Source organism: Nuphar pumila, chromosome 15, assembly GCF_984573655.1.
Source record: "Nuphar pumila chromosome 15, dmNupPumi1.hap1.1, whole genome shotgun sequence".
NCBI lineage: Eukaryota > Viridiplantae > Streptophyta > Magnoliopsida > Nymphaeales > Nymphaeaceae > Nuphar > Nuphar pumila.
In genome coordinates, this window is record NC_143263.1 from 10,109,235 (window position 1) to 10,125,882 (window position 16,648).

The 16,648-nt window shown below is 35.8% G+C and overlaps 1 protein-coding gene across 2 annotated transcripts in view; it reads right to left on the reverse strand.

Annotated features, from left to right (window-relative positions):
* Positions 1-15,018: 15,018 nt before the first annotated feature.
* Positions 15,019-16,648, reverse strand: part of LOC149814445 (protein CHROMATIN REMODELING 5-like) — a 77,909-nt gene continuing 76,279 nt past the window's right edge. For both annotated transcript variants that reach the window (XM_089989420.1, XM_089989419.1), the window contains one exon: positions 15,019-16,186. In XM_089989420.1, the coding sequence (XP_089845546.1) occupies positions 15,723-16,186 (464 nt within the window). In that variant the 3' untranslated portion in view covers positions 15,019-15,722. The remainder of the gene's footprint in view (positions 16,187-16,648) is intronic.

The window sequence follows — 16,648 nt, forward strand, 5'->3', positions numbered from 1 at the left end:
TGAACATCTTATCGTGCCTAGATGTTGTAATCGGATGATCTAAGAGCCGATTTCTAAACTAAACATGTAAATCACGTCTGTAAGGTAAGTTAAATGAAAAGCAACAAAAAAAAACAAATAAATGAAAAAGAAAACTCATTTGTAGGTAATGTCGGCATGAGCAAATACTACAACAATATATATATATATATATATATATATATATATATATATATATATATATATATATATATATATATATATATAGATAGATAGAGAGAGAGAGAGAGAGAGAGAGAGAGAGAGTATGCATCGAGAATCTTGTTAAATTTTGAAAAACTTTACTTCTTTAATAACATTTTCAAAACTAATAAGAACTAATCAATTTGTTTTTTATAAAATACAATATTACATTGATTATAACTATAAAATTACTATAAAGTGGGTCATATTTGTATATAAATGAGTGCATAATCAGCTTATTTTAATCAGGTAACGCTGGGATAGATATGCCACAGTGGCATGACATTTTTAGTGTGACAAGTCAGACACAATTTTATGCTGAAACAACTTTAATAGGTATATACCAACAATACTTTCATATTTTTAGTTAATTAATAAAAAATATTCTTAAACTTTAAAATATCAAAAATTTAATAGTTTTTATTGTTTAAAAGATTAGAAGGATAAGTATCCTCGTGTCTTATTGTTTATCACATTGCATCCATGTTACTACTCTGACATAAATTTTAGGTGATATTAGAAACCCTCACATAGGGTGAAAGAGGATAAGGTCAGGGGCACCCCTATCTGTAGTACGTCAGAAGTCCTTTTGATGCTGTTCGTTCTTGTGATGGACGGCATCCCAAACACCACGACACTTAGACTGGTCGCACAACATTTTTCAGAGCAATTGATGCCCTAAGTGGATGGTAATGCTATGTTTGGTAAGTTTTCAATGGTTTGGCTTTAATAGTGCAGTTGATGGTGGTTGGGCTCCTTTAAAAGTCTTCAATGGTTTGGCTTGGTCAACTAGGAAGTTGTAAAGTCATTTATCAACAAGGAAATTGTAAGCCACAAGTTCAGGTATGAACCCAAATTAATAAAGTACTAGAGGGACTGCTGAGTGGCTCGTATGGACCCACATGATGGTCCAAATGGATCTGCACCACCCACCAATGCTTCCCCAACTATTTATACTCTCACTCACAGATCGAGTGAGAAGGGGTTCTTGCACTGCTAAGTGGCTCAATCATGGGGAGAGGGAAATTGTTCGCTCTTGTAGTTCTCTTTATGCAATATTGGACACTCTTGCTGTCCAAAGACGTGGGTCATCCACAACAACTGCGATCCCAAGCTGAAGCACTTATCCAGTTTAGGGACGGTCTCAAGTCTCACCATCCCAACCTGAATTCATGGTCCCTGCACATCAACTCTACCAATAGTGACCCATGTGGTAATTGGTTCGGTATAGTCTGTCTGTGATGATAATAAAAGGGGTGTCGTCCAGATCGATCTTTCAAACACAACTCTAACGGGTACGCTCCATTCCATTAACTTCTCAGCCTTCTTGACTCTCACCGAAGCAGGTTATATGTTTCCCCCCGGAACACGCAGGTGCGTGTTCTCGGTCTGAATGAGCGCCACATATGTATGCACGTGGGGTTCGTTTCCCCGTGTGTGTCTGCATCATTTAGCATCGAAGTTCGGCATGTTTGCAAAGACTTAAGTATCCTTTCCCGCCATTGGCGCCATGAAACGGTGTTTCTAGTACAACAACAACAACAACACCTTCATCCCAAAACAATTGGGGTCGACGATATGAACCAAAAAAGAAAATCATTCTGGGTCTTTCACATGAATCCTTCTCCTCCAATCATTTCTATCCAATGCCATGTCCTCAGTGAGGTTCAAAGCATTCATATCATTTTCTATCATCTTCATCCAAGTCTTCTTAGGCCTACCCCGACCTCTTTTTACTAATATATTTTCCCATTTCTCCATCCTTCTAACTGAAGCATCATTAGGCCTTTGCCGAATATGTCCAAACCACCGTAAACGATTCTCTCTCATCTTATTTTCAATGGATGCAACGCCTACCTTCTTACGTATCTCCTCATTTTGAATCTTATCTTTTATTGTATTTTCACGCATCCATCTAAGTATACGCATCTCAGCTACACTTATTTTTTGAATATGATGTCTCTTGGCTGCCCAACATTCTGTACCATATAGTAAAGCGGGCCTAATTGTCGTCCTATAAAACTTTCCCTTCAACCGCAATGGCATTCTACGATCGCACAACACTCCAGTTGCATTTTTTTGTTTCATCCACTCAACCTTTATCCTATGATTTACATCTCCATCAATTTCTCCATACTTTTGAATGATAGATCCCAAATATTTGAAACAGACATTCACCAGTATTTCTTGCTCACCAAGCTTCACTACACTCCCATCACTGCTTCGTTGCTTACTAAACCGACATTCCATATATTCTGTCTTACTCTTACTCAACTTAAAACCTCTTGCTTCCAATGTTTGTCTCCATAATTCTAACTTAGCATTAACCCCAGCTCTAAACTCATCAATCAAAACAATATCATCAGCAAACAACATACACCACGGCACATTTTCTTGAATTGATCATGTAAGCTCATCCATTACTATAGCAAATAGGAAAGGGATTAATGCAGATTCTTGAGGTAACCCAACCGTTATAGGAAAATTGGTTGTCACCCCTCCATAAGTGCAGACATTGGTTACTACTCCTTCGTACATATCTTTAATTATACTAATGTACTTGAGAGAAACACCTTTCTTCATCATTGTCCACCAGAGAACATCCCTAGGTACTTTATCGTATGCCTTCTCCAAATCAATAAAAACCATATGCAAATCTTTGTTCCTCTCTCTATATCTCTCAATAAGTTGTCTAAGAAGATGTATACCTTCCATAGTTGATCTTCCAGGCATAAAACCAAATTGATTCTCCGATATCATGACAACCTTCCTCAACCTATACTCAATCACCCTCTCCCAAAGTTTCATAGTATGACTCATGAGTTTTATACCATGATAGTTTGCACAATCTTATATATCACCCTTATTCTTATATAAAGGCACCAAAGTACTATTTCTCCACTCATTAGGTATCTTATTTGTCTGCCAAATCTTGTTAAAAAGATTTGTCAACCATTCTAAACTTTTCTCACCCAAGTATTTTCAAGCCTCAATAGGTATACCATCTGGGCCAACTGCCCTTCTTGATTTCATTTTCTTCAAAGCCTCTGCAATTTCTTTCTTTTGAATCTTGCGCATGAAGTCACGATTCATCTCATAAAAAGGAATGGAGAAGTCTCCAAGATCCTGAGCATGACTTCCATTAAATAGCTTATCAAAATAATCTTTCCTTCTCTCCTTAATCTCCTCATCTTTGACTAAAACCCTTTATATTTCATCTTTGATACATCTAACCATACCCAGATCCCTCGATTTCGTATCTCTCATCTTTGAGACGTTTCTAGTAATGTACCCAAATCTCCTCCAACCAGAAAATGGAGGATAACCTTTTGTTTTCGCCCTAAGTAGTCAACACCTCTGCTTGAAGAGTCTCAACCTTGAAATATGTTGCCCTCTCTATTCCAAATCACCCTTACACTTCCGGAGGAGCACCCTTTGCCGCCGTCTGTTGCCGAAGCACTTTTTACCGTCGTCTGCTGTCGGACCACCTTTTACCATCGTCTGTTTTCGGATCACCCTTTGTCGTGCAACTGAGGATCCATCCGATATTAAATCAACAAGAGCAGATGCAAAAGTATATTCTGCAGCTGGTAGCTCCATGTTCTTCTACACAAGTTCTATTCTGCAGCTGGTAGATCCCACATATCCTTTGCAAGCAAATGAGTTCATTTCTAATGGCAGCCCACTGCACCATTCAAATCGATATAGTTTCTCATATGTTTATTACGTTCAATATTGTTTCAATTGGTGGTTGTACATAGTCATCGAAGAGAAATAATTGAAGATCTTTACAAAGAATGGGTTGACCCTGCCAAAGGAAAGGTGATTCAGTTATTTGTAATGATCTTCGAGTTATTATTTACCATGCCAATAAAAGTAATGATTTATAGTATTAGCATGTTTTGACGCAATTCATATGACAAATATCATATTAATTGACACTAGCAAACACATAATATCTATTTACAATGATTCATACTTCAAATAATGTGCAACGATTTTAATAGAAATTGCTAACTGAGCAACGATTTGAACACACAAATCAATGTACATATCACATAATATACTACAAGTTGATACGACAATTCAGCATAATCGCTTATTCATATTACAAATTGATATGATAAACGTAATTACTGTTATGCCTCACAAACCCTGGACAACAACAATCGTGATAACTTCATAAATCAAAAATACAAATCGCGACGCCTGATCCATCAGATATTGAAGATGAAAATCAAACGAAGAAGAATGAGGAAGAACTAAAGATGATGAAGAAGAAAAAGGATGACGAAGACAAGGAAAAGCAAAGGAAGAAGGAGGAGGAGAATGAAAACTTGATATACATATCACATAATATATTATAAATCGATACGAAAATTCAGCATAATAGCTAACAAATCGATATTAACAAACAAAACAATATCTCTCAAATCAATAGTATATTACTACAACCGTGATTTGCGTTATACTATTCTAATATTTTCTATACAAAAGCAAATCATTGTGGTCAACATAGACGTCATTGCGTAAATCTCATAAATCGTCAAGCGGAATACACGCCTCACAAGGCATATCAATTTTTGACAACGAGCGGGATGTGAAACAATGTTTCTTTTACAAATGAATGACACATATTTTGGTAATAAAGCCAAATTGACACAATTTATAATTTATACATTTAAAGCAACAACAATTTATATATTTAACGCAGTAGCGATTTATTATATATAAAGTTACCAAGATTTGTACTCAAGTTTGATAAATCGTACAACGAGGTTTACTGTTGAATCCCAAATGTTACAACGATATGTACCTATGAAAGGTGTGATTTATACATCAATTTGTAAGTTTGAAGCAACGATTTGTACATTTAATTCAGGGATGATTTATATGTTTGATGCAATAGCGAATTATAATTGTTGATGATAGCGATTCATGTGATCCTAAACCCTAACCCTAACCCTAAACCCTAAACACTAACACTAACACTAAACCATAACCCCTAAACTTGAAACCCTGAACCCTAAACCCTAAACCTTAAATCATAAACCCTAAACCTCAATCCCTACAACATAAACCCTAAACCCTTAATATATTACTAAACCGTAAACCTTAAACCCTAAACCCTAAATATATTACTAAACCGTAAACCCTAACCCTAAACCCTAAACCCTGACCCTAAACCATAACCCCTAAACCCAAAACCCTGAACCTTAAACCATAAACCCTAAACCGTAAACCCTAAAACCTAAACCCTAAACCCTAAACCCTAAATCATAAACCCTAAACCCTAAACCTTAAATCATAAACCCAAAACCGTAAACCCTAAAACCTAAACCCTAAATGATAAACCCTAAACCCTAAACCTTAAATCATAAACCCTAAATCCCAATCCCTACAACATAAACCCTAAACCCTTAATATATTACTAAACCCTAAACCCTAAATATATTACTAAACCCTAAACCCTAAACCCTAACCCTAAACCATAACCCCTAAACCCTAAACCCTGACCCTAAACCAAAACCCCTAAACTCGAAACCCTGAACCATAAACCCTAAAACCTAAACCCTAAACCCTAAATCATAAACCCTAAACCCTAAACCATAAACCCCAATCCCTACAACATAAACCTTAAACCCTAAATCCTAAACCCTAAACCCTAGACATTGTGTCGATTTGTTCTTTAGTAAGTCTAAACATTGTGTCAATTTATTTACAACTATTTTTTTCCACCTTTTATGAATCAGTCATTAGGTAAATCGTGATACGACATATCGTTCACGTAGAAAACCCTCGTAAAAGCAAATCATGATAGGATATCGTTCACATAGACAAAGCTGGTAAACACAAATCGCGATAAGACAAATCATTTCCGATTTAGGTTCGCTACTGTACAGATCTTGATATAACACTTCTTCTATAAAACAGTGATAATGATTTTCAACTTTAACTTAATGTTTGTTGCTGTACAGATCATGATAGAACACTTCTTCTATATAATAGTGATAGTGATTTACAACTTTTTAATAGTTATCAAGTTGTAAATCGATTTGTACTTTACTAAGTCTAAACGTTGTGTCAATTTGTGTATATGTGTGTAAAACCCTATTCTATGTAAAACCCTAATATAGATCTGTGTAAAACCCTATTCTATGTAAAACCCTACTTGACCTATTGTCCATGTCTAAAACCCTAATCTATTTAACCTCTCTTTCTCTTTTCTGCGGCAGCGCAACTTCTTCTTCTTTTTTCTCCTTCGTATTCTTCTTCTTATTCTTCTCTCTTGTAATTTTCTTTCTTCTTTGTTCTTTTGTGTTCCTTTTACCTATGCTTGATAGATGTGTTTTAATGCTGATAACGTAGTTGTTTCACGTTGTGAGGAAAGATCTGTATAATCTTCGATGATGATTATGATTGTTATCTTTTGTGTATACATCGATATATTCATGACACATATGACTATGGCATATTTGTTGTGAAGTATATCGAAGCTTACGCAGAATACAATGACTATAATCATCTTCAATTGTTGTCGACATAACGGAGCAAGCACAAATATTCTGCATGATAGACAGGGGTGATGTTGATGTTCATCTATTTGATCTATTCCTACTGTTGGACCCTCCATTGTTCGCAAACTGTAATTCGTAGTTGGAAAAATATCTGCCTACGTTCGATATACTTCATGACAAATATGCACATAGAATCGGTTCCTTCAAGGAGACAGTGCCTGAGCTGGTGTTTGTAAAGCATATTCTCAAGAGTGCGCTCATTTTTTGATGCAAAATGATTTTATGTGTCGATCACATATATACCTCTCTAGAGCTCTTGCTACCCAGAATATGAACTCTGTGCCAGAAGTGATAACATTAGAGGATCTCTGAAAGCAAAGAATGTGCAACACTCTGAAAGCAAAGAGTGTTCAGCTGAGGATATTTGCATGAGAAGCAAAGAATGTGCAACACTCATATATTTTGTAAATGAATGTGATTGTAATGTATCGTTGAAGTTAACTCGATTTATAGTTTACTATGCCTAAACATCATGTCGATTTTTTTATTGTATTTTCCTTTCGACCTTTTATGAATTAGTCATTGTATAAATCACGGTAGGACATGTTCACTTATACAAAGCTCGTAAAATTAATTCGCGAAAGGACAATCAGTATCAAGCAAAATTTTGTATATCATCTTAAAAATCGATACTAGAAAATACCTACTATCTTACACATTGATATACATATCGCATAATATATTAATCATTGATACGGCAATTCAACATAATATCGATTTCTATTGTGATTTTGTATATCGATTTAAGATATTGTTTTGATTATTAATATTGATTTAAGATATTATTTTGATTCTAAATATCAATTTTAAGATATCAATTCGATTTTTCAAATCGATTTATGATATTGTTTTGAATCTTAATATTGATTTCTATGTTGATTCTTAATATGGATTTAAGATATTTTTTATTCTTAATATCGCTTGAAGATACTGTTTTGATTATAAATATTGATTGTTAAGATATCAATAGGAATTTACATATTGATTTAAGATGTTGTTTTGATTCCTAATGTCAATTTAAGATATTGTTCTGATTCAAAATATCGATTTTAAAGATATCAACACGAATTTTCAAATTGATTTAAGATATTGTTATGAATCTTAATATCGATTTCTATGTTGATTCTTAATATCGATTTAAGATATTGTTTTGATTCTTAATATTGTTTTAAGACATTTTTGTGATTCTAAATATCAATTTTTAAGATATCAATAGGAATTTTCATATCGATTTAAAATGTTTTGATTCTTAATATCGATTTATGATATTGACTTGATTTAAATATTGATTTCTATCCTGATTTTGTATATCAATTTATAAGCTATCAATAGTAATTTTTATATCGATTTGTATGATATTTGATCATCCAATTACGTTATACTATGACAATATTTTTGCAACAAAGGCAGATCTTTGTAGCTAACAATGATGTCATTTTAAAATCTTTTATTATAAGACTCAAAAACATGAACTAACAAAAAATCTTTGGCGGGTCCCATAAGCATTAAACTACTCGGCTATAAAAGGAGTTCTTCGCAATATTTCCCCCTAATTGTTCCACAAAAATTCTAACGCTTCATCTTCTTTCGCTGGATCACCCTTTTCTATCTCGGTAAGTTTTTGTGTTGTGCAGGTAACCAATGGCTTACATTCCTAAGAGAAGAAACGCTTCGTCGTCAGCGGGAAAAACTCTTGACAAAATCGTCCAAGAGTATGCCTTGTATGAGCAAGTAGAAGCGTACTACAGATTAATAAAGATTGAGAATGATAAAGAAAGGGAGCAATTGCTGGTAAAGTATAGAGCGAAGCCTAATTCGTCAGATATTGAAGATAGTAATTCAATGATGAAAAAGAAGAAGAAAGATGACGAAGAGAAGCAAAATGAAAGGAAGGAGGAGGATAATGAAAAAAAAGCAAAGGAAACCAAGGCAAAGGAATGAGGAGGTGGAGGATAGGGGAAAGCAAAGGAATAATAAGGAGAAGGAGGAAGAGAAGCGAAGGCAAAAGGAGGAGGAGGAGGAGGAGAGGGAAAAGCAAATGAAGAATAAGGAGAAGGAGGAGAGGCGAAGGCAAAAGAAGGAGGTAGAGGAGATGAAAAAGCAGAGGAAGGAGAAGGAGGATGGGGAAGAGAAGGAAAGACAAAGGAAGAAGCAAGAGGAGAGAGAAAGGCAATTGAAGGAGGAGGAAGAGAAGGATAGGCAAAAGATGAAGAAAGAGTTTTTAGCACAACAAAAGAGGATAAGGCAAACGAAGGAGGCGAAGGAGAGAGAAAGGCAAAAAAAGAATAAGGAGGAAAGAGAAAGGCAATTGAAGAAGATGGAGGAAGAAGAGAAGGAAAGTCAAATGATGAAGATGAAAGCAGAAAGGCAAAGGAAGAAGCATCAGGATGAGGAAGAAAAGGAAAGGCAAAGGAATGAGAAGGAGAAGGCGAACAAGGAAGAGAAGGAAAGACAGAAAAGAGAAGGAGAACGAAGAAGAGAGGGAAAGGCAAAGGCAAAGGAAGGAGAAGGAAAACGAGGAAGAAAAGGAAAGACAAAGGAAGGAGAAGGCGGACGGGAAAGAGAAGGAAAGATAAACTAAGGAGAAGGAGGACGAGGAAGAGAAGAAAAGAGAAAGAAAGAAGCATGACGAGGAAGAGAAGGAAAAAAAGGGAAAAGCATACGATGGTCCTGAAGGACAGAAGGAACGAAGAAGTACAAAAGCAAAGAAAGGAAGGGGATGAAGAGGAGAAAAGTGTGACCAAGGTACGTTAATCACTACTGTATGTCGCGGTGTACTGTTATAGGTATTATTATCTATAGTGATTACTCTATATAGCGATTACTATGTATAATGATTATTATGTATAACGATTACTCTGTATAGCGATTACTGCGATAACGATTAATGTGATAATGATTACTTTATATAGTGATTACTCTGTATAGCGATTACTAGGTATAGCGATTAACTATGATTTGATATTTTGTGTTACAGGCAGGTCAGAAGAGAAGCAGAGCAACAGGTAAAAAACTGAAAGGGTGGTTTATGTGGCTTGTAGTTCTATCGTGGTTCAGAAAGTTAAGTAAATATCAGAATAATCGATTACGAAAGATGCACTTCGGCGGCCTTCTGGACCAACATTATTTTGAAAATTGTAGAAACACCATGACCCACATGGTCAATAAGTGGAACCATAAGACAAACACGTTCCAGTTTGGGGGTTTTGAGATGACCATGACCCTAGAAGATGTGGCACAGATTTCGGGTCTTAAGTGCCATGAAAGTGTTGTCCTACCACGGGATTTAAATTATAACCCAAGAGACAATTGCACGACCCTTCTAAGAATGTCGATGGAGGAATGACGTGAGTGTATTTCTGGTGGAGGCAATTCCTCATCGATGAAAGTTTATTTTTTCCCTAATAAATGGGAAGGCCGATCCGTTGCATGTGCATCTGAAGCAACTGACCAAGAGTTGAGCGACTTCCTTCTTTATTTTTTTGGACTAACTTTATTTTCCGATTGTTATGGTTTGAGAATAAGTTACTTGTAGCTACAGTTCCTGGAAGACTTAGATGAAGTCGACAACTGGGCATGGGGTGCGGCTATGCTCTCACACTTGTACAGTCAACTTTATCGTGCGAGTATGGGTACGAAAATCGTAGGGTGGTTTTGGCCATTTGTTCAGGTATTTGTTTATTACATATTTAGTATTTTTGGACTAAGCTCGTTAAAGGTCGTAGTCTTACTAATATATTATTTTTTGTAGGCCAGGACTTAAGAACATATTGTCGCCTTGCGTCCTCAAAGTGGCCCTGCGGTTTGTGGTTTTACCATAATCGGTGCGTGGGCTTCAATAAATGTCAAGTGCGAAAATACTCAATTCATTTTAGATGGGCTGCAATTAAATGAGGTAAATGGTTTAAAATCGTTGTAATGTTTAGCATTCTTAAGTAATCATCACTTTATGATTTTGTCTTCATTAGTGCAAATTGTTATCTCCTTTGCATCTAACTTTCATTAGTGTAAATCGTTATATGGTTCAATATTCGTAAGTAATCACCGCTTTAAGAATTTGTTTTCCTTAGTAAAAATCGTTATCAAATTTGCATCTAACTCTCATTAGCGTAAATCATTGTAATATTTAGCATTCTTAAGTGATCATCGCTTTAGGATTTTGTCTTCCTTTGTACAAATCATCATCGCCTTTGCATCTAATTTTCATTACCCTAAAGCATTGTAATGTTTAGCATTCTCAGATAATCATCGCATTCATTATATCATTTTCTTTAGTACAAATTGTTATCGCATTTGCATCGTACTTTTATTACATTAAATCGTTGTAATGTTTAGCATTCTTAACTAATAATCACATTCAACATTTTGTCTTATTTAGTACAAATTGTTATCGCATTCAACATTTTGCATGAATAATTATGTCTATATCTAAACCACAATTTTGATTGTACAGGTTGTGTGAAGACCTTATGGGGATGGGGAGGACAAGGACGATGAGGTTGTTGCCAAGGCTGCGAGACTGTCTGTCTACGATATTTGGCTCTTTAGCAAATGTGAAGCCGAGATGCAGCATGATAGTCGAGTACTCCTACAAGCTGGCTTGGGACAGTCGATACCAAAATTGCCTTTGGCATTGAAAATGAAGATGAATAGTGGTGGGGCCACAAACGTAAATTGGCACAAACGCTTCATGAAATAATTGGATAACTGGAACAAATGAAGTGTTTGTGCCATACCATATGATTATAAAGAATGACAATATGACCCCAACTATTTCAAACAATACTAGCAACCCATGCATGGAAATCGACAGATTAAGGAGAAGCAACCTGAAAGTGAGATCACTCTTGTCCCCAAGCATGTCGTTCTCTAGCATAGACGTAACATCCATCGTGTCCATTTGGCGGATACTATGATTCTATTTGTTGCAGTACACGATAAGGAGCAAACACAACTTTCAAAAGATAAGGTAATGTCCGACCAAAGGTTTGCGATGCTGGAGAGTGTGAATAAGGAGTTACGGAAGGATGTGCAAAATTTAAGTAAACAAATTGGGTCGCTGGTTGAGATGATTACCAGTGGGTTATATAAGATTAAGGGAACGAAGAGGCCACCGAATAAAGAAACTCCAACAAGTGCAAGCAAGAGACGAGTTTTATGTTTATCTAAGTCGTCAAGCTCAAGTGAATAAACATATGTGATTTGTGTATCTTGATAATTCTATGTTATAATTCTGACATTCTTTGTTGTAATTATATATTTTTTTCCTTAATAAGTGTAACACAAAAGTGACACTAACTCTTTCATGATTTGTACTTATGTATAGCGATTATTGGCTTAGGGTTTATTATGTATCGTGATTCCTGTGATAGTGATTACTCTATATAGCGCTTAATATGTATAGTGTTTAGGAAGTTACAACAATTTGTACTTACGTTTACTAAATCGTATAGCAATTACTAGCTTAAAGTTTATTACTTTCAGCATTTCTTGTGATAGTGATTACTTAATATGTCGATTACTCAGTATAGCGATTATGAAGATACCATTAATTGTACTTACGTTTGCTAAATCGTATAGCAATTACTAGTTTAAGGTTTATTATTTATAACATTTTTTGTGATAGCGATTACTTAGTTTAGTGATTAATAGGTATAGCGATTATGCAGTTACCACGATTTGTACTTCCTGTGATAGCAATTATAGCGATTAGTAGTTTTGAGTTTGTTATGTATAGTGATTCCTTTAGTTGCAAGAAACGTCGCATAACATTAGTATAGGGTTTAGGATTTGACACGCTACTGATGTTATTCTATATGTCATTCATTTACATGTACTAACATCGTGTCGATGATACTAGCAAATGAAACATCTTTTAATCAATGCATAATATAATTTATTTATTTGTTAATATTCTTTTTGTGTGATTTTTGAAAACTGACGGGATGTGAAATGACGTGAACAATAAATGAATGAATCGCCGTGCTCTGCAAGGCACACAAGACGTTTCCTTTAATAGAATGAAACAAGCGACGTTTCATTTAAAGAAGAAAAGGAGCCTTTCCTATAACCTTCTTCGTGAGCAACGAACAGAAAAACTGACGTTTCCTCTAACCTCCTTCTAAGTGCAAGCTGTATCGATGTCGAAGAAGAACACTACGAAACTTCTTATCATGTGCATCATTAGCGCACATATTCAATTCTTTAGGTGCATCGATGGTACGGATGTCCGTTGCGCCATGACTTCCCAATGATTGAGATGTGTCATTTTCACTACAACTAGCTAATATGCTCAACATTGTCATGTGCAAAATATCAATTTGCGTTAGCGAGCACATATGTTTACTACGATTTATTCAAGATGCATATAACAACGGTTATTGATTAATTAAGCATAATAGCTTACAAATCGATATTAACAAACAACACCATATCTAACAAATCGATACTCAAAAACATATAATATCTTACAAATCGCTAAACGACAATTCAACATAATATATTATAAATCGGTAGTAACAAACAAAACAATATCTCACAAATCGACAGTAGAAAACACATAATATCTTACAAATCGATATATGGCAATTCAACATAATATATTACAAATCGATATTAACAAACAAAACAATATCTCATAAATCCACAATAGAAAACACATAATATCTTACAAATCGATATACGACAATTCAACATAATATATTACAAATCGATATTAACAACCAAAACAATGTCTCACAAATCGTCACTATAAAGCACATAATAGCTTATAAATCGATATACGACAATTCATCATAATATTACAAATCGACATCAACAAACAAAACAATATTTCATAAATCGACAATAGAAAATACATAATATCTTACAAATCAATATACAGGAATTCAACATAATATATTACAAATGAAACAATATCTCACAAATCGATATACATGTTATTACAACTGCAATTTGTGTTATATTGCATATAATGAGTGAATGGACAATACCGGGTAGGGTAGAGACCCTTGCTCGCATCTGTAACCAAGCATTCTTGTCAACATGTCCCAGCATCTTATAAATGTCTTCAAGTTTCCAACCGTTTAAACGATATAATCTACTTGCAATAACAAAACAACGCCTTAATGACACTCACGATGACATATGTTCTTCAACAATAACATGATGACATGAAAAGATACTCACGACGCTTTAATGGCACTTGTTGGAATGTTTGTGCGTCATTGCTTTTTTCCATGCTGCCTAACAAAAACGAAGAAGAGAAGACTGTAAAAAGAGATGGCCGACAAATCCCCCTTTGACGCCCACCAATGATCGAACCAGTCGTTCGATTTATAGTTATCTCCACAAAGTAGGAACGAACCAAGTTAAGTTTTCTATCTAACACATGGTAGGAACGAAAAGGCGGCCATGTGTTGTAGCACAAGCTAAAAACAAAGGCGAAACGTGCAAATCTATATACGGGGAGCGGGAGGACATTTTCGTCCAACGCATATCTATCTTACAGGAGGACATTTCCGTCAAAAGCATATCAAACTTTTTTGTATGTTATTTTATTATAAAATCATCGTGGGCAACATTGCCATATGAATTATCGTGGGTCCCAAGATATTCTTCCGTACACACAAGAACATGTGAATTTGTGTTTCGGGGAGAACACACAACACCCTCTCACATCTTAGTGAAACATTCCTATCCTTCAGCTAAGCCGCAATGCACAGACTCTAGTTTTCTCAGAGAAGTCCTAACGGTACAGACACCAAGTCCCCAACTCTGTGAGCTCAGTAGAGGCACCGAGCGGCCACCTTCCAGTATACAAGTAACTTTTCTATCCCTCTTCCAACCGCATTGGATTAGTATTGAGAGAGAGAGAGAGAGAGATTTGATTGGTTCAAAGGGTGGATTAATAGTCATTAGTGATCTTAGTTTTAGTATAATAATGAGATGTAATAGAATGTGTAGTTTCAGTATTTACAGCATAACATATGCGACTTAGCACTGGCAGAACAAGATATATGATTGGCATCATGGTATGCTTTTTACGGATGGCCATAAAAATGATCGGTGATAATACTTTCTTTCTAAAGCTGAAAAAAGACTTCGTTGTCGGATCCATACATTGTTAAACTTGAAAACAAGATTCAGACCCAAAACAGGGTAATTGGTTTGATATGTTTAACACAAACCAACCGAAAAGAAAAACAGTGGCTGTAAATTTTGGATTGAAGGTCCCATGCAGCATCTGCAAGAGAACCATAACACATTTGCTGATATTACCAAGTAATAAAGGGTCGCACTAAAGTAAAGTGGATGCCAAATAAAGGCAGTAGTAAAAAGCTCAATATTATGATTTACATTATTGGCAAACAATTCAAGATAAAAAAAGGTCGAAGAAAAAAAAAACAGCATCTTTTTGCTGGATCATGCATTATAGTGTAACATACAAAATGGGATGCTCTTATATAATTCTCTTCCAGTCTCGCTTTTATCGCTATGCGGCTGCATAATGTACATGTTGCAACAAAAAGAATGAGGATCTATATAGAGATATATCCAAGAAATGCTTGGAAAAGGTCCCTGCAAAATATCCAAGTAGCACACTTGCCACCACCATGAAAATTCTCTGGCCTTGACAATTTCAGAATAAGCTTTGGTCTCCTTGGTCACTAGCTTGTTATAATAGCCACTGAATTACTCGTGCAGTCTCCTGATTCAAGCATTTCTACAGAAGATGTGCCCATTGGATGAACTTTGGCAGTTTAACTGTTTGCAGCACCGCTGGTATTTTGTGAGTTTTTATTTCCTTGAACTGAAAAAATTGAGTACAAACAATAACGACGTCGCAGGAAAATAACATCTTGAAACAAGAGCACTGGTGCTACCTATATGTGCTGATCAACCAAAATGCTGCCCCCAATATTATTGATTGGGTTGGTTTCCTGATGATGGATGAGGCGGAAGAGACTTATTCCATCTTTCATTACCAAACTGCCTAGTATCTCCAGGGCCCCACCCTAAAATTCCCACTGAATTCGGATCATTCAATCTATTATGATTATTAAATGGTTGCCTATATCCTGTGTTTTGGGAATATGCATCCATGTCATTTCTCCGCCGCCGTTTCCACGCTTCTGATTTCCCTGTCTCCTGATCCCGGTGGATGGTGCCAGATGTGTTTACGGTGTACTTTTGGAATGCTCTGTCTATTAAAGCACCAGCATCATCTCGGCCACTTGAACCTGGGGCAGAGCCACTGAACTGAACAGAGGAAACCATGTTTTCAAGCTGCGGTTCCTGCTTTAATTTTGAATATATCTGAGAAAGACCATCCCCTGGCAAGTTTGAAAAGCTAGCAACATAGTTCCACAGCCTTGTGGACATTCCTGTAATATAGAGTTATTTCATAAAGCACAAAACTACAGGAAATTACTTAAGCTGGGAGGTAAATATTTACATGTAGAGCAATTCTGTAAATGCAAGCATCTCAGAATATAGAGAAATTTGCCACATTCAAGACACTCGTTACCAGAATTGCCCAGGCTGCGACAATGAGGAAGCATTCCATCAAGACATCTGAAACTGCTATAGATACTAACGTATTCTTGTTTTCAAAATCACATGAAAAGGAAAATGATGTCTTGACCAAGCGGTATCTTTGTAGAAAGTCATGGAAGTACCTAAAGTATCCATAATCTCCTCAAAACTTTGGCCAACGCCAACATCTCCTGATTTTGTACAGCTGACAGCATGACATGTCACAGACTTTGACTTTTAATTTTAGGTTCTACCTGAATAATCCTATGACTGCTCATATATGGCACACAAACTACCCACGGTCTCAATGT